We start from the raw sequence: 27,878 nt of genomic DNA on the forward strand, positions 1-27,878 counted from the left end.
GGTTGTTCACATGGCCATTTGGATGAAGCCAACGGATCTGATCTCTTAAAGGAGAAGCTGAAACAGCAGTGGAAACTTTCTAAGCCTGTTGGTATTAGCAATTTCATTCCTGGCCAAACATGAATGAGAAATCCTTCTAGTCCGCTCTGACTAAAGTCAGAGTGTAGATTAGCAGTGCTTTGATATGTCAGTATTGCTGCCTAGGTTATGAAGGTATAAGCCTCCTGCAGGTAACCTGCTCTTGCCTCCATTGGACCTGTTGCCTAACTGGGACAGGACTGGGGTGGGGCTGCTGAGAGCTGACAATGCCAGGCCCGGAAAGGCAAGCTAAAGACCAGCAGGCAAGCCTCGGGGTTGGAAAGCTACACAGTAAGCGGGTGGAGTACCAAAGCTTAGTTGTGTGTCTAGAGAATTCAGGGCGTGGTGAGTGATCAGCTCCTGGAAGAGCAAAGATTAGTATTTAATACATGTGCATGTATTCGTGTGGCTGGGTCTCTCATCAAATATGTCATAAATTCACAGATCAGGATTTTAAAGCAAATGGAATTACTGATATATCTCTTCCAACAGCCAGCCAATAAACATCCCACAGAGAGGGCAGTGTACGCATGGGCTCGCATGAAGAAAAGTGCAGAGTCTTTGATTAAGCTACAGCCTGAAATATTAAAATTCTGATTTTCATGCGCTGTTAGAAATAGTTTTCAAAGAATTCCTTCCTCCAGCCCCATCACAACCCCTGCCCATGTGAGAGGTTAGGAGTCAATCATATGTTTTTTAAAACATTTGCTGAAACTCTCCTCCCTTTTCCAAGTCTACCAAATTTTTATCTCAAAAAAAAAAAATGGAGCTAATATGACAATAAGATTTGTACCTTCACAGTAAATATTACAATTTAGCTGAGTAACTTGTGGAAGCTTGTTAGGTTGAAGTGACTCACTTGTGTAGATGAAGTTATTTTTAGAGATGTAATTTGTACTGTTTAGAAAAGAATAAAGAGATGGTAAAAGGCTAGATCGCTCATTATAGTTTACAGAGCTCATGAACCCAGCATCCATGCAAAAGATGACTAAGCAAGGGGTCGGTTGGTACTTTCTCTCAGAATTTTACAGATGTGAGTCATCCACTTGAGTGTGCAGACACAGCACCGAGGTACCTGTGACTCAGCTCTCATTTAGAAAAAGCCCTAGAATTCAATTCTGATACACTTTTATAGTTAAGTAGTGAGGAAATTACATACTGAAGCAAAATATGCCTTTGTAACGCACAGCCGTGGGATGTTTTTAGCAAAGACTGATTTATCTTCATCTCTGGACTTTGAAAGAATCTATCTGTGATCCCCGCTGGGTAACATGCCCATTCAGCCTGCTGGTACACATCACAGTGCCCACCTTCTTCATGTTTGGCTCACAACCCAAGTACTAAATTGTCCTCAATAGAAATCTCAGCCTTACCCTTTCTACACTTAGATGCCCCAGCACTAAGGCCCACTTCCTTTAACCAAATGCATGTGCATATATGTGTTTGTATATATGAAAATCTTCAGCCTAAAATATTAAAATTCTAGTTTTCATAAGCTGGCAGAAATAGCTTGCAAAGGCTTCATCTCCTTCACACTTTACCTATGTCAGGGGTTAGAAGGAATAAAATCATATTTTCCTACAGTATTCTCATGTTTTCCTACAGTATCTCATGATAATGATGAGCATTATCTTTACACATTAGCAGACAGCAGAGTGAGTGCATGTTCTCTGTGCAGGGCCACTGCTTTGTTCTGAGGCACAGGGCTCTGCTGGCCTAGTGCCCTCCCTGTGCAGCCTCATGCTTGGACATCTCCCTCGTCACTGACACACACTGATGACATAGCCTACTTGGAGTTAAGCCCTCAGAACGTAACCTGTCCATTTATTTATTTATTTTTAGATGGAGTCTGGCTCTGTCATCCAGGCTGGAGTGCAGTGGGCCGATCTCGGCTCACTGCAACCTCTGCCTCCTGGGTTCAAGCGATTATCCTGCCTCAGCTTCCCAAGTAGTTGGGACTACAGGCGTGCACCACCACACCTGGCTAATTTTTGTATTTTTAGTGCAGACAAGGTTTCACCATGTTGGCCAGACTGGTCTGGAACTCCTGACCTCAAGTGATCCACCCGCCTCGTCCTCCCAAAGTGCTGGGATTACAGGCATGAGCCACCGTGCCCGGCCCATAACCTGTCCTTTTAAATATACAGAAAGTGGTACCTTGTAGTTTGCAGACACATCAATAGATTATTCATAACCAACAAAGAATTTTGTTTATTGTATTTGCCAAAGAAACATGAACATGGTTGCAAAAGCAAATACTTCACAAAGATGTATAATGACAAGCAAGAGTACCCTGCCCCATGCCTGCCCTTTCACAGCCGCTTTCAACCACTTCTGGTGCTTCGCAGTTGCCTCCATAACCAGCTGACTGTTCTGTTCCTCACCTGCTATATCTGTAGCACTATTACCAAGAGCGTTCGGGCGTGCAGAGGTTAAAGTCTGGTCCTATTGTTCAGGAGAAAAGCCTTGTGTGCCTTCAAGTCAACTCAGCAGACATTTGAGTTTCTACTGTGGACCAAGCCCTGGGTTAAGCCGTGTGGCCACAGAAATGGATAGCTACACTAAGGAGTTTGTACTCGGGTAAAGGAGACAGGCATGCAAACACTGCATGGAAAATGCCATAATACAGTCGGATAAATTCCTTCGGAGGGGTTTTACACATATGTCCTGGAGCTCAGTCTTGAAATGCAATTAGAAATCTGCTCAGTAGATAAAAAGGAAAGGATGTCCAAGGCAGAGAGAACAGTGTATTCGTGGGCTGATGCAATCCATTCCAAATATTGGGAATAATTCATAAAATCTGATTTTCAGGATAAGTGAGTTAAGGGAGTAATGAGGAGATAAGGCAGGAAAGAAATGCACCTAGTTATAAAGACCCTTTTATATACCTTGTTCAAAATATAACCTATTACTGATGGAGAGCTTTGGGAGGATTTTGAACAGGGATGGAGCATTATCTCTATCATACTGTAAGTCCAGTGGCAGAGGGGAGGATGAATTCAAGCGGGAAGAAGCTGGGGTTTGATAAACCACTTGGGAAATTGATTCAGGCAAGATAATATGAGGTACTAAAACAGTGGGAATAGGGAGGAAGAGGAGAGATTCTAGAACTACTTCAGAGTAGAATCAAAAGGACCTGGTGAGCACTGGGATTTTGGAGGTGAGGGAGAGGGAGGAATTGCAGATTACCGCATAATTACTAGCTAGGGTAGCTAAGGAAACACTGGAAATTTTAAAAGGGTACCAAAATCTGAAGGAAAGTGAGTGAGTTTGAATATATTGAGTTTGAGGTGTTTATGTGATAAGCAGATGGAGATATTCAGTAAGTAGCCAAAAATGTGAGACTAAAGCTTCATGACCCACATAGTGGTGGCAGTGGAAGCCACTCAGCTAGTGGAATTCCCACAGGATGAATCTGTGATATGAGGGGACTGAAAACAGATCTGGGAAAGGCCAGCGGTTGGCGGTGGGCAGAAGATTCCTGATGGAGACCAATCAGCAGCAGAGGGGTGAGATGAGAACCAGGAGAGAAGGCACCACGAAGGCAGCAGAGGACCGGATCTGGGGAGGTGCAGGGGACAAGGAAGAGGAGCATGAAAAGCATTTGCTTTGGTAATGGTGGTGCCCATTGGTGGTGTAGAAAGAGAAACACCCATGCTTTAGAGTAGGTGCAAGCCAGGTGTGAATGGGCCACAGAATTCATTCACAGTGAAGGTGAGCCTGTCCTCTTTTGAGAATTTGGGGAATTAAGAGAAGAGTAAATAGGCAATAGCTAGTAGGGGTGATAGTCAAGAGGCTACTTTACAGGATGAGAGACTCTTCAGCATGACCGGAAGGAGCCAGTGGAGGAGAGGTTGGAATTCCTTGGTATGGAGTTCAGCTTCCTCTGAGCAAAGAGGTTCCGCTGCCTGAGTGGCCCCTTGGAGCCTCTGAGGGGTTTGCCTTTTGCTTTCGCTGCCACCACCAGTTGAATAGGCGGCTTGGGAGGTGAAGCCTAGAGTTATCTTTGGATAACTTGTCAGCCGGAAACCTCCAGGCAGTTCAGCAGTGATGCACATCGGCAAAGCAGGGCCATCCATCTTGCGAGCTGCTTTCTGTTATCTCCACTTTGATTATCTCCTAAATAAAAATGGCACAGTATGAAACAAAACAAAGCCTGAGTAGTAGCCAGTCAGTCCTTCCTCCGAATCTCAGTATCCTTTTGTGCAGCCTCCTGTTTTAGCACTTTTTGTACTATATTGGGATTATTTTGTTTACTGACTTTCCCAAATGATGAACCCTCTGAGGCAGAATTCATTTTTGCTTCATCTCAAAATCCCCAACTTCTGTATTCAAACTCCTTACTCCTTACCATAAGGGTTAGTGCAGACAGGGGAACTAAACTTTTTTTTTTTTTGAGCTGGAGTTTCGCTCTTGTTGCCCAGACTGGAGTGCAATGGCACAATCTCAGCTCACCGCTACTTCCACCTCCCGGATTCAAGCGATTCTCCTGCCTCAGCGTCCTGAGTAGCTGGGATTTACAGGCATGCGCCACCACGACTGACTAATTTTGTATTTTTACTATAGACGGGGTTTCTCTATGTTGGTCAGGCTGATCTCGAACTCCCAACCTCAGGTGATGCGCCCGCCTTGGCCTCCCAAAGTGCTGGGATTACAGGCATGAGCCACCACACCCAGCAGAGGCTTTCTAAGTAAATGTAAAAACTCACATACCCTTTCTTATTTGACTTATAAGAATGCATTTGGTCCTACTCTGATGTCAAATAATAACTAATTTTCTTTTTTTTTTTTTGAGATGGAGTCTTGATCTGTTGCCCAGGCTAGAATGCAATGGTTTGAACACAGCTCACTGCAACCTTGACCTCCTGGGCTCAAGTGATCCTCCCATCTCAGCCTCTCAAGGAGCTGGGACTACAGGCACAGGCCACCACACTCAGCACATTTTTTTTTTTTATTTTTGTAGAGATGGAATCTCGCCATGTTGCCCAGGCTAGTCTCAAACTCCTTGGGCTCAAGCAATCCTCCTGCTTTAGACTCCCAAAGTGCTGGGATTATAGGTGTGAGCCACTGTTCCCAGCCTCATAACTGATTTTTAAGTAATTAAAAATCACACAGGTCATTCTTTGCCATGCTAAAAGTTGCTCTAACTCTCAGTGGTCTAGAGTCCCATGGTCAAGAATGCTCATGGTCACCTTCTTTGAGTTTCAGACAAACAACTCTCTTTTTGTACAAGTCTTAAACTGCTCTGCTCTTTAAACCAAATACATACACACATACACAGATATAGTTAGATACAGATGTGTGTGTATGTGTGTGCATATAAAAATATGACACTCCTTAGTAAAATATTCCTCTAGACCTGGGGTTCATACATCCCTCCTCCTGATCCATGCTGGTGTCTCCTCGGGCACTACTTTGCAGATGTCACTTCTATGAGCTAAGGTTTTTCTGAACTAAAGTCAAGTGGTGACTTAGGAAGTTGAACGTGTAAAGAACCAAACCTGTTTTTCCATGGAACCAATAATAATTTATCTAGAATGAGCCATTTGACCTCCAGAAACAAAGAGATTTCCATCACAGAGTGTTGGTGAGGGGTCATGAGTAAGGGGGGGGGGCCACTGAGAGCAGCTGTTTTATTGTAAGAGCAGCAGGCAGGCTGAATGAGAAGGGGTTAGCTGTTGAGTCCACATAGGCTCTGCTGCAGTGTGACCAGGGTTAAGGTACTTTATTTTAAAGCCCTTTGGAACTTTCCTTTGTCTTTTATTTCTAATCTGATTTTTTTCATCTGTCCTTAAATGCTCTGTATATATGAACTTCAACTTCTCTATTCAATCCCTAGTCTTTTAACCTGAGCTTGACGGGCTGTACCACACCTTAGAAGGAAAGGCGACCTAGGCCTCCCTGGGCTGCCCCCACCGGCATTCAAGGATTGTATTTATTTATTTATTTATTTTTTTTAGATGGAGTCTCGCTCTGTCGCCCAGGCTGGAGTGCAGTGGCATGATCTTGGCTCACTGCAAGCTCCGCCTCCCGGGTTCACGCCATTCTCCTGTCTCAACCTCCCGAGTAGCTGGGACTACAGGCACCTGCCACCACGCCCAGCTGATTTTTTGTATTTTTAGTAGAGACAGGGTTTCACCAAGTTAGCCAGGATGGTCTCGATCTCCTGATCTTGTGATCCACCCGCCTCAGCCTCCCAAAGTGCTGGGATTACAGGCGTGAGCCACTGCGCCTGGCCAAGGATTGTATTTTTATCCAGGAGACCTGGGCTAGTCCCTGTGGATGAGGACAAGGGGCACAATTAAGGTAATTAAACCGGCCTCCACGTGTAAGACAGATAGAAGGATAATTCCTGGGGGTAGACAAAGCTTACTGAATTGTGAATTGGTATTTAGGATTAACCAAAAGTATATTTTGCTGTATAAAGTAGGTCAGTATTTTTTAAAATATACATTCCCATTTCTGTTTATCCACGGTGGAAATAAATGTGACCCCCCGCCCCCAGCCCCACCAGTCTCCTCCCAGCAAGATAGTGTCCTGTCCTCTTCAGAATGGGAGCCTTTCCAGAGATGGAAGCAGCAGAATGAAGAGGACTCAAAGTGATTCAAAGGTTTTGCGTTTGGCACAATATTAGACCCAATCTGATGGTGAATGGGGAGCAGGTTGTAACTTTTATTTCAGACATGTAGTATAATTCTTCCCCAATTAGTACCAAAACATTCTAGTGGCATCAGAGCCACTAGATTTAACATCTGAAGACTTGAGTTCAAGGCCAGCTCTGTCACCTAACTAATTCTAAACAAGCTCCTTTGTGTTCCTGAGTTTCCGCGTTCTTGTCTGTGAATGGGGGGGGGCTGGTATGCCCATCTTGAAGGTACAAATGAGACGATACATATTTGACCCATAAAGTTTATATGAGGACATCCTCCAGGCCTCTGAAATGACCAGACTGGAGCAGAGGTGAGCAGTCAGGGAAGGAGATGGAGATTTTGAAGTATTCAAAGGTTATTGACAAATGAGACTTTCTGAAAAAGAAGCGCTGAGTGCCAAGCCTTCAGGCTCAGCAGGTCCCTCAGCTGAGCTTTGGGAGTGAGGGGGTGTTAAGCGGATGGAGAAAAAGAGGCAGTAAAAAATTCAAAAGGAAGAAAAGTAGCAGATCAATACAGTGTTATGGAAACCTTGGGAGAAGAACAGAAGTGAACAACAGTGTCAGATGCCATTAAAACCCGTAGATATGACCGTAAGATGTTTTGCCAGCCAAAGGGAAGAAAACAAGGATATGGAAACATCAAAAATAAAAATTCTTAAAAGTCTGAGATCATCATGCCCTTGAGCTTAACTTGGTCTGAAAGACAGACATCATACTCCTCCTCCCGTCCAAAACGACTGTGTATATCAGTCTCTCAGACTTTTGTGCTTTCTTGATCAACAGCCAGAGACGTGCTTGCCTATAGCAACCCCTGGCTGAAATGGTAGATGAGCCAGAATGCCCAAGCAGAAACTCTTTCCACAACGTCAGAAACAAGTGGTAAATCACATTTATAGCACTGTGGATAGAGCATGGACTCCAGACACAGCAGGCAGGGTCGAATCCTGGCCCCATCTCCTCACAGCTTCAAGTTCTCTGGCTTGACCCAGGGCAGGCTTACTCCTAGTAAAAAGGGGCGAGGGGGAATCATATAGCAGAAAGCACCCAGCACATTGTAGGTATTCCATAAATGCTGATTTTCCTCCTTTTTCTTAGCATTAAGAAAGTATTTATAGCCAGGCACCGTGGTTCATGCCTGTAATCCCAGTACTTTGGGAGGCTGAGGCGGGCAAATCACAAGGTCAGGAGTTCAGGGCCAGCCTGGCCAAATGGTGAAACCCCATGTATACTAAAAATACAAAAAATTAGCTGGGCATGGTGGTGGGCACCTGTAATATCAGCTACTTGGGAGGCTGAGGCAGGAGAATCGCTTAAACCCGGGAGGTGGAGGTTGCAGTGAGCCGAGATCATACCACTGCACTCCAACCTGGGCAACAGAGCAAGACTCCAAGACTCTGTCCAAAAAAAAAAAAAAAAAAGAAAGAAAGTATTTATTAGAATGAAAACAAAACAAAGAATCCCATGCCTAACTATTATCTGTAGTAAGAGATCTTTCAAACATAGATGATCAGTAACCCAAAGTCGTACAGCTATTATAATGGCAGTTACTGTGTTCCTGCAGGGAGATGTACTGTGTTAAATGCAGTGGCCTTGTACTGTGTATGTACCTCACTGGACTTGGAGTCAAGACCCTGGGCTTGTCTCTGCGGCTGCTGAAGCAGTTGAGGCAGTTCACCACTCTATAGCATAATCTCATTTGTCAAATGGAGAGTTGATTTGCTGGGCTCTTTGCTGAACTGTGCTTTAGCAAGTATGTCCTCTGTTGTGACAAGACTCAGAGATTTTTAAGTAAATGTCTCACTTAGCTACAGTACACCCTGTTAAGTACTCTTGTCAAAAGGTAGCCAGGACAAAGTAACTCAAGAGGGTCACCACTTCTCTGTATTTCACTCTCAGGCCTGACACTCACCTTCTAGTAAACTTGGTGGCTGGTTCCCAAGTCCCTTGGAACATTCTGTGTTTTGTTTGTTTATTTGTTAGTTTGTTTCAAGTCCCTTGCAGTTTAACTACCTAGAGAAGGTCTGTGGTACATAGATACACTAACATTGTAAGAATACAGGAAGAGTAACCTAATAGCCTGGGTCCAGGAGGCAGGTGTGGAGGGAACCAGGAAACTGCAAATACAGGCCACACTTAGCTTAGGGACTGGCATATTTGATTAGGCCTCGATGTCACAATTGTATGGCTCACTATCAGTATTGATATTCATAAGTTTGACTTTGAGTCATTTAGAAAGGGATAGGGGAGAAGTAAATGTAAAGTCCATTTTACAGAGATGTTAATCAAAAACAATGAAAAATAAAAGTTTTAGAGCTTTCAAAAGCAAACCCCAGTTATCTGGAAAGCGCAGCTGTCAGAAATGCATTTTACTGAGTGTGAAAATGCATGCTTTTCTTAGGATTAACAATGATTCAATACCTTTGATTGAAAAGTATCTTATTCCTTTAAATTTGGATATACAAGTCAGGCAACTCACTCAAGTCAAGGGCTTGCCTCGACATGATCACCTTATGTTTGCACAGTTTATTCTCTTTGAGTTAGTTAAATTTCAGAATAATATGACAATTAAAGGCGGCAATTTTTAGGCAGCAATCATACCTTTATCTCAAATGAAATTTCCAATCAGAATTGATTTCAAAGAGGAATATTAATTTCCATTCCCCTGCTGCCTGTTCCATCCATGCTTATAGAAGAAGTAATGACCAAGGAGCTAGTCAGAAAACAATAACAACAAAACGAAACAAAAACCTGGACAATTCACAGGCCAAAGAGGTAATCCTAAATATACAAAGATTGATTTTATTGCTGGTCCTTTTTTAAAAAAAAAAAAAAAAAAAAACCACTCACAAATAAATTGGTTAGCAAAAAAAAGAAAAAGCCCTTATCTTAAAGAAAGCACCTATGAGAGTGAGAATGGGGAGAGTACCGCATGATCAAAGCACAAAAGGAAAACTGGCCGGGCGCGGTGGCTCACGCCTGTAATCCCAGCACTTTGGGAGGCCGAGGCGGGCAGATCACGAGGTCAGGGGATTGAGACTATCCTGGCTAACACGGTGAAACCCCGTCTCTACTAAGAAATACAAAAAATTAGCTGGGCGAGGTGGCGTGCGCATGTAGTCCCAGCTACTGGGGAGGCTGAGGCAGGAGAATGGCGTGAACCCAGGAAGCGGAGCTTGCAGTGAGCTGAGATCTGGCCACTGTACTCCAGCCTGGGCAACAGAGCAAGACTCCATCTCAACAAAAAAAAAAAAAAAAAAGGAAAACTCTCTGACCGAGGTTTCATCCTCTCTGTTCAGATTTTTTTCTGATCTGTGGTCCCGTTTGGCTGCAGGGCCCCATTTGACCATAGATTCTCTAGAGCTATGATTTTTTTATTTGATGGAAGAAGATTGTAGAATTAGAAGTGAAGAGTTCCAAAGGACTCTCTGAATTTACCTCAAATAAATAGGTGGACAAAACTAAGTTGAAAGCTTAGTTTTCAACTTGTTTTGAAAGTTGTTTTGAAAGCTTGGTTTGTATTTTCTCAGCTGGAAATCAGGCTAGAAAAAGAAATTACATAGACTCAGGTTTGTTTGTCTGTTTTAATTGCTTCTAAGAGAAAAGTGAGTAATAATAGGTATCGTTTATGAAGACATGCTATGTGCCAAGTATTCTGCACATATATTCATTATATCATGTAAACCATCCAGCAGCCTTGCAAGGTAGGTATTATCCCATTTTAAAGATGAGAAAACCTAGACTCAGAGAGTTTAGTCAGTTGCCTGAGGTCACCCAGGTAGCAACTGGTAAAGGAGGAATCAAGCCCAGATCTGTCAAATTCCAAACACTGTTTTTTCCCAGTATACAATCCCTCCCATCCTTACGTTCCTTTAGGTTGCAGTCCTTGTTGATCGAGCACTTTCTGTATGGCGTGCTTTACCTGCTTCATTTCCAACCCTGAGCTTAAAGTGTTTTCTAGTCTTAGGAATGGGAAAAGAGGAGCACAGCGGTCAGTTCACCTGCCAAAGCTTGCCCACCTCCAGTACGCATGCCTTCCTCCCTCAACACTCGGCTGCACCCAGATGAGCTGTTCCCCACCCATCTCGCAGACTGAGTGGCTGATTCTTGAACCTTTCTGGGGAAAATATCCCCATTCCATGCATTCTAGTGGGCCAGACATTGTCCTGTAATTGTAATTTCCCTGCACGGTATAAATCCAGCTTGGAAACCGCTTGGAAAGGATAATGTTGAAATAAAAATAGGTTAATGAAGGTTTCTGCATGGGGGAATGACATGGTAACCGGTGCTTCTAACCGAGTCTTATGAGGAAACATGTAATCCTTCTGCCGGATATTTGATTTAAACTGCGTCCTGTGCCAGCCTTACACCCAATCCCAAACTTCAGGCCTGACTCTCTGGATTTTTCACATAGGAAGTCCATTATCAAGCCTTCCGCTCAGCCTCTCCCTTGAACGTAAGAGACATGCAAATAAGCCTTTTTTAAAAAACAGAAACGGAATCTTGCTGTGTTGCCCAGGCTTATCTCAAACTCCTGGGCTCAAGCGATCCTCCCGCCTAGGCTCCCAAAGCGCTAGGATTACAGGCATGAACCACCACACCAGCTGATAAGTCTTAAGAGATATTTTGTAAAGAATTGGTTCTTATACTGAGAAGTAAATAGTCACACCCTTCTACTAATGAATAATAACTTTTTTTTTTTTTTTTTTTTGAGACAGAGTCTTATTCTGTTCCCCAGGCTAGAGTGCAGTGGTACAATCTCGGGGCCCACTGCAACCTCTGCCTCCCGGGTTCAAGTGATTCTCTTGCCTCAGCCTCCTGAGTAGCTGGGATTACAGGCAGGCACCACCACGCCCGGCTAATTTTTGTATTTTTATTAGAGACGGGGTTTCACCATGTTGGCCAGGCTGGTCTTGAACTCCTGACCTCATGATCCACCCACCTCGGCGTCCCAAAGTGTTGGGATTACAGGCGTGAACCACTGTGCCCGGCCTTATTTTTTATTTGTACATCATACTTTCCAAAGCATTCTCCATTCTAGAGGATTATACCGTGCTGGGGGCATTATAGGAAAGTGTCTGCCACACTGGAATGAGTGGTGTGGGCTTTTTTCCATAGAAATGTTCAAGGGTAACACTGCTCATAGAAAGACATTCACAGTCCTTCGCTATGTGTTCAGAACACTCCACAGTTTGACAGCTTTATCCAGAGCCCCTCTGCGCCAGCTTCTGTTCTCCAGCCTGTATTCCGTCTACCCAGATCCCCCACATTCCCTCGCTGGGCCTCTACAGTGACTGCTTAATACTTTTCTCTCTGCCTGGATTCTTTTGCTTCTCTCCCTGCCTTCCCAGTCATAGTCCTCCCACTGCCACTGCCTGTCCAAATCCTAGTTGTTTTTCAAGGCCCTGCTCAAAGCAGTCTCATCTCATAAGCCTCCGAGAAGCCCTTCGATGGAGTATCTTTGCACCCATACTGCATGGTGGTTGACACCTTCATCCTCGTCTCCTTTCCTGAGAACAGTGAGCTCAGGGCATGCTGACACTGTGGGGAGGACTTGGCCTTACTCAGCTGGGTTTCCCTAGAGCTGGCCATGGTATGTGCTCAGGGAATGTTTGTCAGTTTGGATATATGTTTTTTCTCTAGAATATAAAGGTCATAACTAGATCCTTCAGGGAAAAAAGTTAGATTCATTTGAGGGACTTTTTTTTTTTCTTCCTAAAGCCACATTAGTCATACTTCGCATTGGGGTATTCACAGTATTCCCAAATTTGTATCTAACTGCTTTGTTCTAATTTTTCAAGACAGGAATTTAAACTGACCCCTTACTTTAATCACAGACAACTCATTTGTCTTTTTTCTTCTGATCATTTACATTTGGTACATTGTCTATGAATTCTTTGAAATTAAAAGCTGATGACTTTTTTAAGATTTTGCCCAATAAATGCTAAGGATTTTGCATTTGAATATATTGTAATTTATTTAAGGATTCTTTTAATCAAACTCTTCCTTAATTTAACCAGATGTCTTTTTTAATCCTCCCAGGCCAGGAGTTTATTTATTGTGACTCAATTCTTTTAAAAATAGAAGTTAAAACAGTACTAAATGCTATTTACGGTGTTCTCTCTTGCTCAGTTTCTTTCTGCATCTCATAAAAGCATGTTTCTTAGGACATGTTTAGTACAGTCCCCATTTGCTCACTAATCAATGCCAGTTGGTCACTAAATATGCGTCCACTACCTACTGTGTATCTAACCCAGTGGCACACGTGTAGGGATCTAACATAAAGATAAGTACACTGAAATTGTCAACAATCCCCCGAGAAGTGGATTATGTGGACATGGAGGCTAGAGAAATCACTGAGAGATGGAGCATGCAAGGAAGGCTTCCTGGAAGAAGGCGGGGCTTGGACTGCATCACAGAGTTGGAAGCAATAACAGGTTGAAGGGAATGAACACAGAGCCAGGCCTAAGGAAATGAGAATGTCAGAGCAGCAAAGGGGCCAGGATCCAAATAGGAGGTATATCCAGAGGGCACAGAACCCAGATGGCATAGCAGGCAGGAGATGCAGAGTTCACACCCAGCCCCTCTCCAGGAAGTGTGGACCCTCAGTTTCAGCGTGCAGCCTGGAACAGAGAATCTGCTCACTCAGTGTGTGATGGATGAGAGAGTGGATGAAGCAGAGGGACAGAGAAGCACTTAGGACCCCTTCATCCTGGCCTCAGCCACTGATATGCTTTGTCCTCATGAGGACTCACCCTGAGTGAGCCCTGCTTGGGAGTGCAGGTTGGAAGCATGCAGAGTTCTAGAAAAGAGGCATTTCTGATCATCCGAACTTTGATGAGAGTAAAACCAGATAAACCCAGAAAAGCAAGGGGCACCCTCCAGACAGGGAGAAAGACTTGGCCTGCGAGCTTCCTGACACCAGCATCTGCTTCCTTCATCTTTGTGTCACCTATTTCTCTTCACAGATACAATGGGCAGGAGAGTAGTGGGAAACATTGGTAAGATAGCCCAGGTTATGGCTTTTCTTTCTTTCTTTCTTTCTTTTTTTGAGACAGCCTCACTCTGTCACCCAGGCTGGAGTGCAATGGTGTGATCTCACCTCACTGCAACCTCCCGCTCCCCGGTTCAAGCGATTGTCATGCTTCGGCCTCCCGAGTAGCTAGGATTTCAGGCACCCACCACCAAGCCTGGCTAATTTTTGTATTTTTAGTACAGATGGGATTTTACCATGTTCATCAGGCTGGTCTGAAACTCCTGACCTCAGGTGATCCACCCACCTCAGCCTCCCAAAATGCTGGGATAGGTTATGACTTTTCTACATTGAATATGAGATATGAAAAGAGCAAAATAAAAAGTGAAGAATTATGTTTACAAAGATCAAATGCTTTATTGAGTCTTTTCCATTCTATGAGATATTCCCCAGGCTCCAATTCTGATTCAACTTGTAACCTTCTAGAACCAACTCAAAGTCCATCTCTTCTGCAGAGCTGTAACCTCAGACAGTTGCCCTTCTCCCTGCATGACACTGCGTGCGTGCCTCTGCCATTGTCTTAGCATGCTGAACTGAAGTTGCTTCTTGACCTTGCCAGGTCTCCTTTTCCAGACCATGAGCTCAAGGGTATGGACACCCTCATTCTTCCTGGCACTCTACCCACTGTGGGTTGTTTTTGGTTTTTTTTTTTTTTTTCTGAAGACTATTCAGTTTTCCTGACCCTCAGGTTTTTTTTATAAATGTCCCCATTTTTAAAGTACTATTTATCTGTTTATACACACACACACACACACACACACACACACACACACACACACACACGATGATGTAAAACATATCCACACACTTTAAAGATTCATAAACACTACTCAACTTAAGAAATAGAATAGTGCCAGTCTCATAGACATTCTATGGGTGTCTCTCCCAGAAGGAACCACTACCTTGAACTTTATGTTAACTGCCCCCTTGATTTTCTCAATAGCTTTACCATTTAGTATATAGCCATAAAAATATATCATTTATTTTTTCTATTTTTGAACTTTATATAAATGGAATCATACTGATTTATGCTTCTGTGAATATTAATGTCTTGCTTTTTTAAACTTTTAAAATTATAAATATGTAAAGCATACACATGTGTATAAAGACTGAAAACAAATACCCATGTACTCACCTTAATCAAATCTTCGTAATTTGCTGTAATCGCTTCTGAATTTTTTTAAAAAGAAATAGCACACTGTCAGGCCAGGCACAGTGGCTCATGCCTGTAATCCCAACACTTTGGGAGGTCAAGGCAGGCAGATCACTTGAGGTCAGGAGTTCAAGACCAGCCTGGCCAACATGATGAAACCCCATCTCTACAAAAAAATACAAAAATTAGCTAGGCATGGTGGCACACACCTGTAGTCCCAACTACTCAGGAGGCTGAGGCAGGAGAATGGTTTGAACCTGGAAGGTGGAGGTTGCAGTGAGCTGAGATCACGCTACTGTACTCTAGCCTGTGTGACAGAGAGACTCTGTCTCAAAAAAGAAAACAAGAAAGGAATGGAAAGGAAGGGAAAGGAGAAGGGAAAGGATAGGAAAGGAAAATAGCACACTGTCAGCTGAAGCCTCCTGAGTGCCCCTCCAAAATGCATCCCCATCTTTCACTCACTCCCTTTTCCCCACCCACAGAGGTAACCACTACCCTTAATTTGGTGTATATCTTTCCCATGCATGTCTTTATACTTTAATTACATAGACATTCCTAAATACTATGTAATGTGTGCACATTTTTGATCCTTGTAAGTATATACTGAACAGTGTTCATCTGCAGCTTGCTTTTTTCACTGAACATTTGGTCCTTGAGATTCATCTAGGTTGACACACATAGCCCTAGCTCACTCATTTAAACTGCTGTAAGGTATTCCCGTGAAAGAATGTGCACAGTGTATTTATCCAGTCTCTTGTTGATGGACATTTAAGATGTTTCCAGTTTTTGTTATCACAAGTGGGACTACATCAGGCCTTCTCCTGTGATCTTTTTACACACATGCGGCAGTTTCTTAAGAGTGGAATTGCTGTGTCACGGAGTTCGTACACCTTCACTGTTACTGTACAAGGGTTTAACAATTGATATCATCACCATCAGGGAGTGGGAATTCCCTGTGTTCCACAGCTTTGACAACACTTGGGTATTTTCCAGTTTTAAAATGTTTGTCAATCAAATGGTCATGAGGTGGAAGTTCACTGAGGTTTTAATTTGCATGTGCTTTGTATGAGCCTTTACTGAGTGTTTCTCGGGTGTCATGCGTTGTACTAAGTGCTAGAAATACTAAACTAACTAATTCACAGCCCCTACGCTTAAGGACTTCAGCGTTCTCTGCAGTGATCCCCACCTGGGGAAGTGAATTAAAATCACTTGAGGTGCATTTTCAGAAATGAGGTTTAGGGAATGCGGGCTCTTAGGTAGGAGGCATTTGTGAAATGGTAAGCTAAATCTTCCTTAACACTTGAGCCATGGTGTATAACTTTTTAATGTGTTCTCTGTCATCCAAAAATGGCTAATTTATTTTTAGTATGTCATATTTACTGAGACATGAAGTTTAGAAAGATTTTCATCAAAATAGTTAAAATTTAAGAACCTGAAATGTATGCTGCAGTTATCAGAAACTTCACATATACAAAACAGTGTATAAAGCTAGATGGAAGAAAAAAACCACCTAAAGAAAGGGTGGTAGGGAAAAGAAATGAACACATACTGAGTACCTGTTCAGTTTTTATTTAGTTCTTTCAACAAACACAGTGAGATAGAAATTATTATCCTCATTTTACAGATGAGAAAATCAGGATTCAAAGGGTGAAATATTTTGGCTATGATGTCATCACTAATTAATGGTGTAGCCAAGATTTGAACCCAGTTTATCTGACCTCAAGGGCATACCATGCTCTTTCCATATGATTTTTTAGCATATGTAGAAAAATCTAAGAAACTTCAAGCTTCAGTTTAGTAATATTGAAACTTCAAAGATAGGCCGGGCACAGTGGTTCTATAATCTATAATCCCAGCACTTTGGGAGGCCAAGGTGGGTGGATCACCTGAGGTCAGGAGTTCGAGACCAGCCTGGGCAACATTGTGAAACCCAGTCTCTACTTAAAATACAAAAAATTAGCCAGGTGTGGTTGTTGATGCCTGTAATCCTAGCTGCTCAGGAGGCTGAGGCAGGAGAATCACTTGCATCTAGGAGGTGGAGGTTGCAGTGAGCCGAGATCGCACCACTGCACTCCAGCCTGGGCAACAAGAGTGAAACTCTGTCTCCAAAAAAAAAAACAAAAAACAAAAAAAGCAAAGATAATTTGTTTACATGATTATATCACAACCAGCTTAAACCAGTGAAAAGTAGAACACGTTTAACAAAATCTGGTTAATATTTAGTCTTTCTTGTCACTTAAATGAAAGGTAGTGATAATAAATGGAGATACCTTGAATAGATACTTCTGAATTGGAAAATGTTACTTTTATATTTCTTATAGGTGAGTATTTTGGATATGTAGTGTTAATTGTCCAGTGGTTGGAATCCACATGTCTCAAAGGTTTCGTGTGTAGGTAGTAAGATCAGGGTGGGACAGTAAATACATGGCAGTCTTCCCGCATTGTGGGGATAGCCTGGGAATGAAAAGCGTACAGATTGCTTCTCAGGAAGAATCAGCCTCAAATGGAATCCTCATTGGAGAGTGACTTTACAGCAATTCAACAAGGGGTTAAAACGTTTCCTAATGAGGCTTCGAGGAACTGGAGCGTCCTGAGAGGACTGGAAATGGGAATATAACCATCACCACCACAAAGCAAATCTATGAGTATCTTCCCTGCCGACCCAGCAACACGAGGGAAAGCACAGAACTATATAGTTTGGAAGGTTTGAAGAAATGAAACAATGGCCAACTTGTGAATAATGATGAAAATATTTGATGATGTCACTCCCAGGGAAGCAATTATGGTTAACCCCTCATTTGTTTGGCATTTTCAAGGATCGAACTGTCCCGCAAAACTGAACTTTCCAGACAACCAAAACTTTCCTATTTATATGCCTTGAATGCTTTCTTAACCATGCTTGGTGGAAATATTTCTGAAATAGATTATACAATTATATGTAGGTAGATTATACAGTTATCTTGCCTTCTTGAACAGAAGCTTCAGAAAATAACGTTTCCTTAGATGCCTTTGACTGCAAATATCAGAAGACCCTATTGTAAGAGGTTTAATCATAACGATCGTCTCACATAACAAGAAATCCAGAGCTGGGTAGTTCAGGGATGATGAATCCAGCCACACATTGATGACAAGCTGACTTTGCCTCATGGTCACAAGATGGGCACCTCAACTCCAAGCCTCAAGACCTCACATGATCAGCTCTAAGGCAAGAATGAGAAGGGGGCTTCTCTTTACACATATGTTTAATCAGAGAGGAAAATATTTCTCAAAAGACCTATAGCCCACTTCCCATCAGGGGCTGTTGGCAGAACTGAGTCACATTTCCATGTCTTGGTTTATGGAAGGCTGAGAGAGTGACATCCAGCACTGTCAGACTCTGGGGTGAGAGGAAGGCTCTGCCCATAAGAAAGAAGGATGGAGAATGGCTGTTAGGTAGGCAAACACAACTGTCCGCCACCGCTATCAAGATTGGGAGTGAACATCACTTACTATATGGTGATAGCTTAAGGGATAGCTGGGATGTATGGAGCTTTTTCTTCCTACACTGGATGGCCAGACTGGGATTCTTTCAGTTCTCCTAACCCTGCTTGTATTTATTCTGTTCTTCCTCTGTGCTAGACTGCGAATTGTGACTGCTTGCCATTAATGTTCCTTGTCCTCATTTTGCCATAATTAGATACTTTTTTTTTTTCTGGAGAAATCATATAATCAAACTTGTTGAACTGTGCCTGAAATGTTGAATGTCTGATAGGCTATCCTGGGAGTCAGATGCATGGTATGGCATTTCTTTTGGCTATTCGTTTTTCCTTTGTTGAGGTGTTTGGAGAAGTGAGAAATTTCTAGAAAGTCTTAAGAACTGAGATACCACCTTACTGGAGTCGTGTTCTAGTGAGAAGATGAGCATTTAGGGATAGATAAGCGTGTTTGCTTGGGAAGGTAGAACTGCAGCCACTACCTGAACCTCACCAGAGTTCACAGAGAGGCAGCATAGTTTATCGTGCATTCGGCTTCCCCCCAAAGCCGCATGGTTGGCTGTTGTCTGGAGAGCACCACAAGCTCTGAGACTGTAACCCGTGGAACCCATCACTGCAATGACTGTCCAGAGTGAGGCAACTGGTGCAGAGCTTAATTCTTCCTCCCTCCCCCAGGGCTTCAGAGCCCTGTGAATGCATCCTGTGAACTGCCTGGTTTGTGTAGAATTAAGCAGCATTTGGTGTGACTTCTTTCAGCAAGTTCTTGAAGAAAGTAATGCTTCAGAAATAGTTATTGAGACCAAGTGCAGTGGCTCATACCTGTAATCCCAACACTTTGGTAGACCAAGGAGGGAGAATCACTTGAGGCCAGCAGTTTGAGACCAGCCTGGACAACATGGCAACACCCTCATCTCTAAAAATAAAAAATTTAAAATTTAAAAATTAAAAAAAAAAAAGGAGAAGAAAGAAATGGTGACTAAAATTCTACTAAACAAGTGCAGACCATCCCCTCTGTGGATGAAAAGCCAACCAAAATGTAGTCTCTGTATATGGGAAGAAGGAAATAGGAAGCAGTTGTCAAAATAATACCGACACTAAGTAACTGAATCAAATGGGATGATCTAAGCATCAAACCTGACCTAGTAGGTTCTAAGAAAGCAAATGGCTGGCCAGGCATGGTGGTTCACGCCTGTAATCCCAGCACTTTGGGAGGCTGAGGTGGCCAAATCACAAGGTCAGGAGTTCAAGACCAGCCTGACCAACATGGTGAAACCCCATCTCTACTAAAAATACAAAAAATTAGTTGGGCATGATGGCAGGCGCCTGTAATCCCAGCTACTTGGGAGGCTGAGGCAGGAGAATCACTTGAACCTGGGAGGTGGAGGTTGCAGTGAGCCAAGATCACACCACTGCCCTCCAGCCTGGGCAACAGAGTGACACTCCATCTCAAAAAAAAAAAAGAAAGAAAAAAGAAAGCAAATGGTTAAAGTATTCAATTTTTATATAGCTGAAACTATGAGCCCCAAATCCTTGGAATCTGGGCGGTTCCTTCCGAGCAAGTTAGCTGTTGGAAGTCCTAAAGTAATTATTTTACTATGCATTGGAAAATCATGAGTTAACCTATAGGCAAAAGTGAAGTGACAGAAACATTTGTGGATAAGGAAAGCAAGTTTTAATTTTTTTAATCTTGACTAAGTTGTACCATTCAAGTCATTCTTGTCAGAAAAATGCAAAGTATTTCTCATAAATATTTTAGTTATTAACTCATTCTTATGCATAGAACATTTTAAAGTAAGTCATCGTTTTATTGACCATTGACTGATATAGACAGGATACAACTTAGTTAAGTTGAGCAAGATACTGTATTTTAAAATTTTTATTTTCTCATATGTGAATTACCGATTTCATCTCTGAGGTACTCTGACCATTACTGCTCCCCTGATAATACATTTACTGTGTGCACTGAGAAAGTATTCAAATTTTAATATTGGCTTCAATTACACTTTGTTAGACAAATCTCCATGGAGAAATAATCATGTAATCAATGCTTTTTGGGGATTGTGGTGCATATCAACATTACCTTGCTGCTGTTTTTTAAAAATCAGAACAACTCACTTGCCCAGGTAGATAAATTTCCTTCACATTTTGAATTATTTCTGATGCCAACTGGGCATTTAGGGGGTCAAAGAAGATGGTTCCGAAATAGGTGGGAAAAAATCATTTTTTAGCATATTAAAATATTAATATCAGCAGCTCATTTTCTACAAAACAAAATAATAAGAATGAAAATAGAAGGCATTCCAAAACCCCCCACAAAAAGCCAGTAGCTTGAAAATCACATAGCCTGTGGTATTATCTGCATTGCTTTGGATACTGAGTGATGACTGTATTTGCTTTAAATTTATAAATTATTGCCATTGAGTTCTACTGTTTAAAGTTATTGCTTTCTTGTAGAGAAGCTCTCATGTTACCTTTCTGCCGGTAATGATTGCTTTGGAGGTTAATCTCAATCTAATTTTATATTTGCAAAAGTGTACATAGTATAAAACAACTGAAGTCAAAGTATATGTGAATAGGCTTTTTTTTTTTTTTTTTTTTTTGAGACAGAGTTTTTCTCTTGTTGCCCAAGCTGGAGTCTGGTGGCGCTATCTCGGCTCACTGCAACCTCTCCCTCCTGAGTTCAAGAGATTCTCTTGTCTCAGCCTCCTGAGTAGCTGGGATTACAGGTACGCACCACCATGCCCAGCTAATTTTTTGTATTTTTAGTAGAGACAGGGTTTCACCATGTTGGCCGGGCTGGTCTCGAACTCCTGACCTCAGGTGATCTGCCCACCTCAGCCTCCCAAAGTGCTGGGATTACAGGAGTAAGCCACCGCGCCCGGCTGTGAATAGGCCATTTTTAAAAATTAATCAGAAGAGGCACGGTGGTTCACTGAACGCCTGTAATCCCAGCACTTTGGGAGGCCAAAGTGGGTGGATCATCTGAGGTCAGGAGTTCGAGACCAGCCTGACCAACATGGTGAAATTTGATCTCTACTAACAATATAAAAAATTAGCCAGACGTGGTGGCAGGTGCCTGTAATCCCAGCTACTTGGGAGACTGAGGCACGAGAATTGCCTGAACCCAGGAGGCGGAGGTTGCAGTGAGCTGAGATGGCACCATTGCACTCCATCCAGCCTGGGCAACAGAGCGAGACTCTGTCTGAAAAATAAATAAATAAATAAATAAATAAATAAATAAATAAATAAATATTAATCAGAAGAAATGGAAGTAGTAATGAGAAAAGATACAAAGTTAATTTTAGAAAGCAGTATTTGTGCAGAGTGACTGAAAACGTTACAGATCATGCTTTGCAATATGCAGGGACTCAAAAGCAATTTCTGAATTGAATTATTTATTTGAATCAGTCTTTTGTATTGTTCCTATATATTATGAAATCTCTGCTTTGGCACCAACAGACATGTATTCAGAGCGCACTATTGTGGTGCTTGAAAAATGTGACTAAAGAGTGTATATTCAAAATCGTGCCCTTTTCTCTGGTTGTCGTGTGATTCATCTGTAGAAACCCCCTGCAGCACTGAGTCAGACATCATCAGAGTCAAGTGCACTCAGAGGTCTAAGAGGCCCTCCCAACTGGATGGTTTTTTGATTCTTGGGAGTTTTTTGGCTTCTGCTTAAAAGTCTGCTGTGGACCTAAGTTTTCCTTCAAGAAATCATACTGAGTGCTGAGAGTACCTAGTCCAAGTTGAATGTCACCCCAGACTAGAATAGTGATAGATGTATAATTATCTAGTATGTTTGTTTATTTATTTATTTATTTATTTATTTATTTATTTATTTATTTTTAAGACAGAGTCTCACTCTGTCACCCAGGCTGGAGTGCAGTGGCGTGATCTCAGCTCATGGCAACATCCGCCTCCTGGATTCAAGAGATCCTCCTGCCTCAGCCTCCCAAGTAGCTGGGATTATAGGTGCCTGCCAACACATCCGGCTACTTTTTGTATTTTTAGTAGAGATGGGGTTTCACCCTATTGGCCAGGCTGGTCTTGAACTCCTGACCTCAAGTAATCCACCCACCTCCGCCTCCCAAAGTGCTGGGATGATAGGCGTGAGCCACTGTGCCCGGCCTAATTATTTGGTATGTATTTTTAAATATATCTTCCTCATGTAGCTAAAAAGATGAACCTTATACATCCTTCACAATGAGAACTTTAGCTTCCTAAATTGTGACATAGTGAATGAGTTGTAAGCAGGTTAGGCCAGTGTCCTTTGGAGCAGGAGAAGGCAATGTGGGGCATAGTAGGAGCCCAGTGTTTGAATCATGGGACTAGATTTTAGTCTTGCCCCTGCCTGGCTGTGACATGAGCAAGTTAATAAACCTCTTAGAGTCTCAGGTTTGCTCACGTGTTAAATGCAAATGTTGAAGATGATATCTCTGTCATGGAGTTCTGAGTTACAAATTAGATAAAGTGTATAAAGAAGGTACCCTATAAATCTAGAAAATTCTATACTTGTTTTTCTTATTATTCTTATGCTGTTCCTATTCTTTGTCCTAGAAGTGGATAACATTCACACACATGTACACTATATACCTTTAAGAATGTGTTATTGAAACAGTCTGTGTTTTTAATGATGATTTGCCTCAACTAATAACAAGTCAGTCAGTTTACTTTTAAAAATTGAGTTAACCCCAAAATGAAAAGATAAAGCATATAACACATGTTAACAGCAAGGATTGGAATTAGCCTGTACTATCACAGCAGACATGTTTAGTGCTCAGAGTAGTCCCTTATACGTTCCATTAAGGAATTCCCACTGATTTGGGAGATATAAATATATGTGGGAATGCATATGGAAAAAATTGAAACTGCTGAGTATCAACATTCACTGCTTGATTGGAAGTAGAGTGATAACTTCATTTTTCCTGGTAGTCTGGTTGCCATATCCTATCAAGTAGAAAGATTATCACCTGCACTCTTTTTACCCCTTCTCCAAATGCATTCTTGAAAAACAGCCTCTGTCCCGCTTCCTCCATCAAATTATAGATGTGGAAGACATTGCCCAACCCTTGAAGAGTTTATACTAGACACTTAAAACAGATAGAAAGAGAACTCTGCAATGGAGTATTGATCCAGGGAAGTGCTAGACAGGAATGTCAGATGGTTGCAGGCGACCAGGCATCCTTCCCTAAGCTTCTGTGACCATTTCAAAGCATTTTTACAGCACCTACATGTCATGCCTTCTATTGGTGACATTTTCACCCGTGTGTGATCTATCTCTCTATATTATAAACTCCTCAAAGATGGAGAAGTCACCTTGTACTTATTTCTTGATCCCTCTCTATACACCACACCTTTCATCCAAGCCTCAAACAGTATTAGTGGTTCAAATAGAGTTTTGTACCTAACATTCGGATTTAGTTTAAAAAAAAAAAAAAATCGTAAGATGTGTTTATGCTCTAACTTTCTTTTTCTTTCTTCTGTCTTCACAGTTGACCTGCCTCTGTTTTTCCCTCGAGACCAGCCAACTCTCACATTTCAGTCCGTCTATCACTTTACCAACAGCGGACAGCTTTACTCCCAGGCCCAAAAAAATTATCCGTACAGCCCCAGATGGGATGGAAATGAAATGGCCAAAAGAGCAAAGTAAGTGAATCTGTCGTTATTTCCTACAGATAAGAGCATTTTGTTTATCTAGTCCAGGGGTTGGCAAGCCACCGCCTGCAGGCTAGATCCTGCCTTGTGCATATTTTTGTAAATAAAGCTTTATAGAAACACAGCAGCACCCATTTCTTTACTTATTATCTATGGCTGTTTTAATGCTACAATGGCAGAGTGAGTAGTTGCAACAGAGATTGGATGGCCTAGAAAACCAAAAATATTTACTGTTTGGCCCTTCGTAGCTTCATCAGGAAGAAGCTGATCTACATCTGAAAGTGTTTCCTTTTTCTGCTGTTTCTGTTGGTCTCTAAAATTAGCCATGACAGCTTTTGTTTTTTTTTTTTTTTTCATGGAATGTAGCATTTATCAGAAAACGACCTCTCTATTTAGACTGGAGGATAAATACTAAACAGGAATTCGAGTTGTGGGTAAATGGCATCAATGATGAAAATGTTCGCAGCTACTTTTTTAAAAAATGGAAAATTTCAGATGGCAGTAAACAAACAGAATTTTTGCTTAGTAGTCAACACCTGGAGCCAGTAGCTACTCTTTGGTATGGAAATGAATCTCCCTGAATTCTATACCTCGTTGTGTCTCTGCAGTGTATACCACAGCCGTTGCCCAAAGTAGGACCTGTGTATTTCTTGGTCAAATAAACAGCTACACAAATAGCTTAGGGCTATTAGAATAGATATGGAAGTAGGATTTCATAGAGGTTGAAGTTAGCTAAAGTTTGGAGTTTAGAGATACAACGATTGCTCATGAACCTCTCAGTGTGGAAGGCCTCACTTCAGTCATACAGAATAGGTAAATACAGAAATATGCTGATTGTTTTTTATATTTAAGACTTTGGTGTCTGGAACATCAGTCTTCATAAACCATGGCCTCCTAGACTGAAGAAGCAGTGGATCAAAATCACAGTTTCCAAAAATAAAGCATAGAGTAGCATGTGGTTATAACTTTATCGCTTGGAACAGTCATATGCTTCACACCTGTGATCCCAGCTGAAGGATGATCAGATCCAAAGTATCACACAAATATAGACTGTCTATTAAGCATCCTCTTCATTTGCTCATCCAGTATTTATTAAGCATCTACCATGTTACAAGCATTGTGCTCCATGCTAGGAATATAATGATAAACAAATTAGAAATTGTCCCTGTCTTCATGGAATTTGTAGTCCAGCAAGGGAGATAAAGCCTTTATCATACAAACTTCTGACAGTTTCAAAGTACCTACTAACAAAACCTGGACCTCCAGATCTGGAATGCTCTTGGTTAGCCATGACTAATCAAGAACTTAGTAGGACTTCTTGTTCTTGCCTCCCCCTCCCAGAGAGACCCCATTCCCCTCCATGGGGCCTCCTGACCTCACCTATATTTTTCTGTAGTACAAGACCTTCACTTATAGCAGGCTTGAGAACTTTTCATTTTATTATTATTATTATTATTATTATTTGAGACAGAATCTTGCTCTGTTGCCCAGGCTGGAGTACAGCTGAGGAGTGTTGGCTCACTGCAACCTCCACTTCCCAGGTTCAAGCAATTCTCCTGCCTCAGCCTCCTACGAGTAGCTGGGACTATAGGCACGTGACACCACACCCGACTAATTTTTGTATTTTTAGTGGAGATGGGGTTTTGCTATGTTGGCCAGGCTGGTCTCGAACTCCTGACCTCAGGTGATCTGCCCGCCTCAGCCTCCCAAAGTGCAGGGATTACAGGTGTGAGCCACCACGCCCAGCCTGAGACTCTTAAATAATGACAGTGTCTTCTTCTAGAAACCCAGACTGCCTCAGATTTATCGCAGAATCCAGAGTTGTTACCTGAAACTTCAATTGCCTTCCTCTTTCCCTTTATTTTCTCTTGTTATCTATGGCACCCAAGTCCGCAATCCCATTAAGGACAAAAGCAAGCATATGCAAATGTAACAAGTAACAGTGATTAAGACTTACGTATCTTGAAATACAATGGAAAAAAGGAATTATAAAGTATGTTTTATGCTTGAAGTATTGATATCATTTAATTTTCTGGGCTTTCCCTGTGTATACGTAGGATCTGCCCTTAGAAGATGGGCACTATTTGTGGTATGTGCTGTGGAGTCTGAACCAGATGTGTCTTTGTGGTTTCCATGGCAAAGATATCTTAGTATGTGTGTGTGTGTGTGTGTGTGCATGTGTTTTTCCTAAGTAGACATTTTAGCAAGTATGAATTGAATCTTTAAGAAGTTGCAGACCACAAGCCCATGATTTCAGTATAGGAATATCGTAAGTGAAGCCTGTTTATCTTAACAGATTGGTTCAGAGTTTCAAGAGACATTTGCTTTATGTTAACACCAGTCTAAAGAAAACATCTGAAGTAATGTTTAAAAAATCTGCTTTCTACTGTAGCGAAGATGGATCCATTTTAAATGTAATAAAAGAGAAAGCCAGCAGCTCGTGCTAGCAAGAAGAAATAGTTTAGTTTCCATTCTTCAACTGAACTGAGTAACTTCCCTGGGCTATGTCAGAAAGCCAGATAAACACCATGAAAGCACTGTCCTGCAGTATAGTCTTGAGATTGGTGGAGAAGGTTGAAGACAAAGGGTGGAAAGAGAGGAGGGTCAACTGTAGCGTTCCTTCCACACCCTGTTTCTTTGTCCTGTGAAAATACTGTATGTACACAGTGTGTAAAAGGCTATAATTCACTTGGGGAGCTCTGCCCATGACATAAACACTCTCATGGTTTATGAACAGCAGTGGAGCCTTTTGAGTGGAATCAGCTGTTTATTCCCTCCTGTAGAGCAAAATTCTAAACAATGTAACCTCAGAAAGGACACTTCCTGGCACTGACCAGGGCTTTTCCTAGCACATGTGCTTCTTTCTTTCTCATGGCTGTCCAGCAGATTCTGTCCCTCACAAGTGAAACACCATTTACAGGGTGAGCACAGGCTTTGGGGTCATGCATGCCCCAGTTGCTGTTGCAAAGTCTAATCCTGCAAGCTCTGTGGTCTTGGGCAGAGCTCTTAACCTCTCTGAACCTCATTCCTAAAACAGGACTGTACTCCCTGTTGGATGAACTTGCTATGAAAGACCAACAAGTTAACACGTGGAGGACCATGGGTTTTAGCTTCTGCTGTGTGACTCAGCACCTTTGCTCCCACCCTCTTTCTGCCCCCTCAGATAGACACATATCCAACCTCCCATGTGGGTTTTCCCATCCTCTCTACTTTGCCGGCAGCTCTCTCCCCTCCTCCCAGTCTCCTTTGACTCTAATCACATACTGCTTTGGAATCTCTTTGGTATTTTCTTTTAGTTCTGCACATCTTCATATATGTTTTGTTTCCTTAACCAAACCATGAGTACTTTGAAGGAAATGGCTTTGCATATGTATCTTTTTTAAAAATTGCAGTATAATTTACATACAATGGAGTGGACAGGTTTTAAGCATATCTTTTGAAAAGTTTTGACAAAGTTACCTTATAACCTCTTTCCAAATAGTCTCTTCACTCTCAAGGCAACTATTGTTCTGTATCATCATGTCTTATTTTTTCCTTTTAGATACTTCTAAATGAAATAATACAGATCAATGAAATTTATATTCATTTCATTCAACATAATTGTTTAAGATTGATCTGTTATGGTGGCTGGGCGTGGTAGCTCACGTCTCTAATCCCAGCACTTTGCGGGGACTGAAGCGGACAGATCGCCTGAGGTAGGAAGTTTGAGAACAATCTGGCCAACATGGCAAAACCCCATCTCTACTAAAAATACAAAAATTAGCTGGGCATAGTGGCACACACCTATCATCCCAGCTACTCCGGAGGCTGAAGCAGGAGAATCTGTTGAACCCAGGAGGC

The 27,878-nt window shown here is 42.1% G+C and overlaps 1 protein-coding gene across 4 annotated transcripts in view; it reads left to right on the forward strand.

Moving 5' to 3' along the window:
- The window catches only part of BABAM2 (BRISC and BRCA1 A complex member 2), a 451,290-nt gene that overhangs the window by 386,972 nt on the left and 36,440 nt on the right, over nucleotides 1-27,878 (forward strand). For all 4 annotated transcript variants that reach the window (XM_030920637.1, XM_030920638.1, XM_010371190.2 and 1 more), the window contains one exon: nucleotides 23,876-24,029. In XM_030920637.1, coding sequence (XP_030776497.1) covers nucleotides 23,876-24,029 — 154 coding nt within the window. The remainder of the gene's footprint in view (nucleotides 1-23,875; nucleotides 24,030-27,878) is intronic.

Source organism: Rhinopithecus roxellana, chromosome 17 (assembly GCF_007565055.1).
Source record: "Rhinopithecus roxellana isolate Shanxi Qingling chromosome 17, ASM756505v1, whole genome shotgun sequence".
In the NCBI taxonomy this organism is placed as follows: domain Eukaryota; kingdom Metazoa; phylum Chordata; class Mammalia; order Primates; family Cercopithecidae; genus Rhinopithecus; species Rhinopithecus roxellana.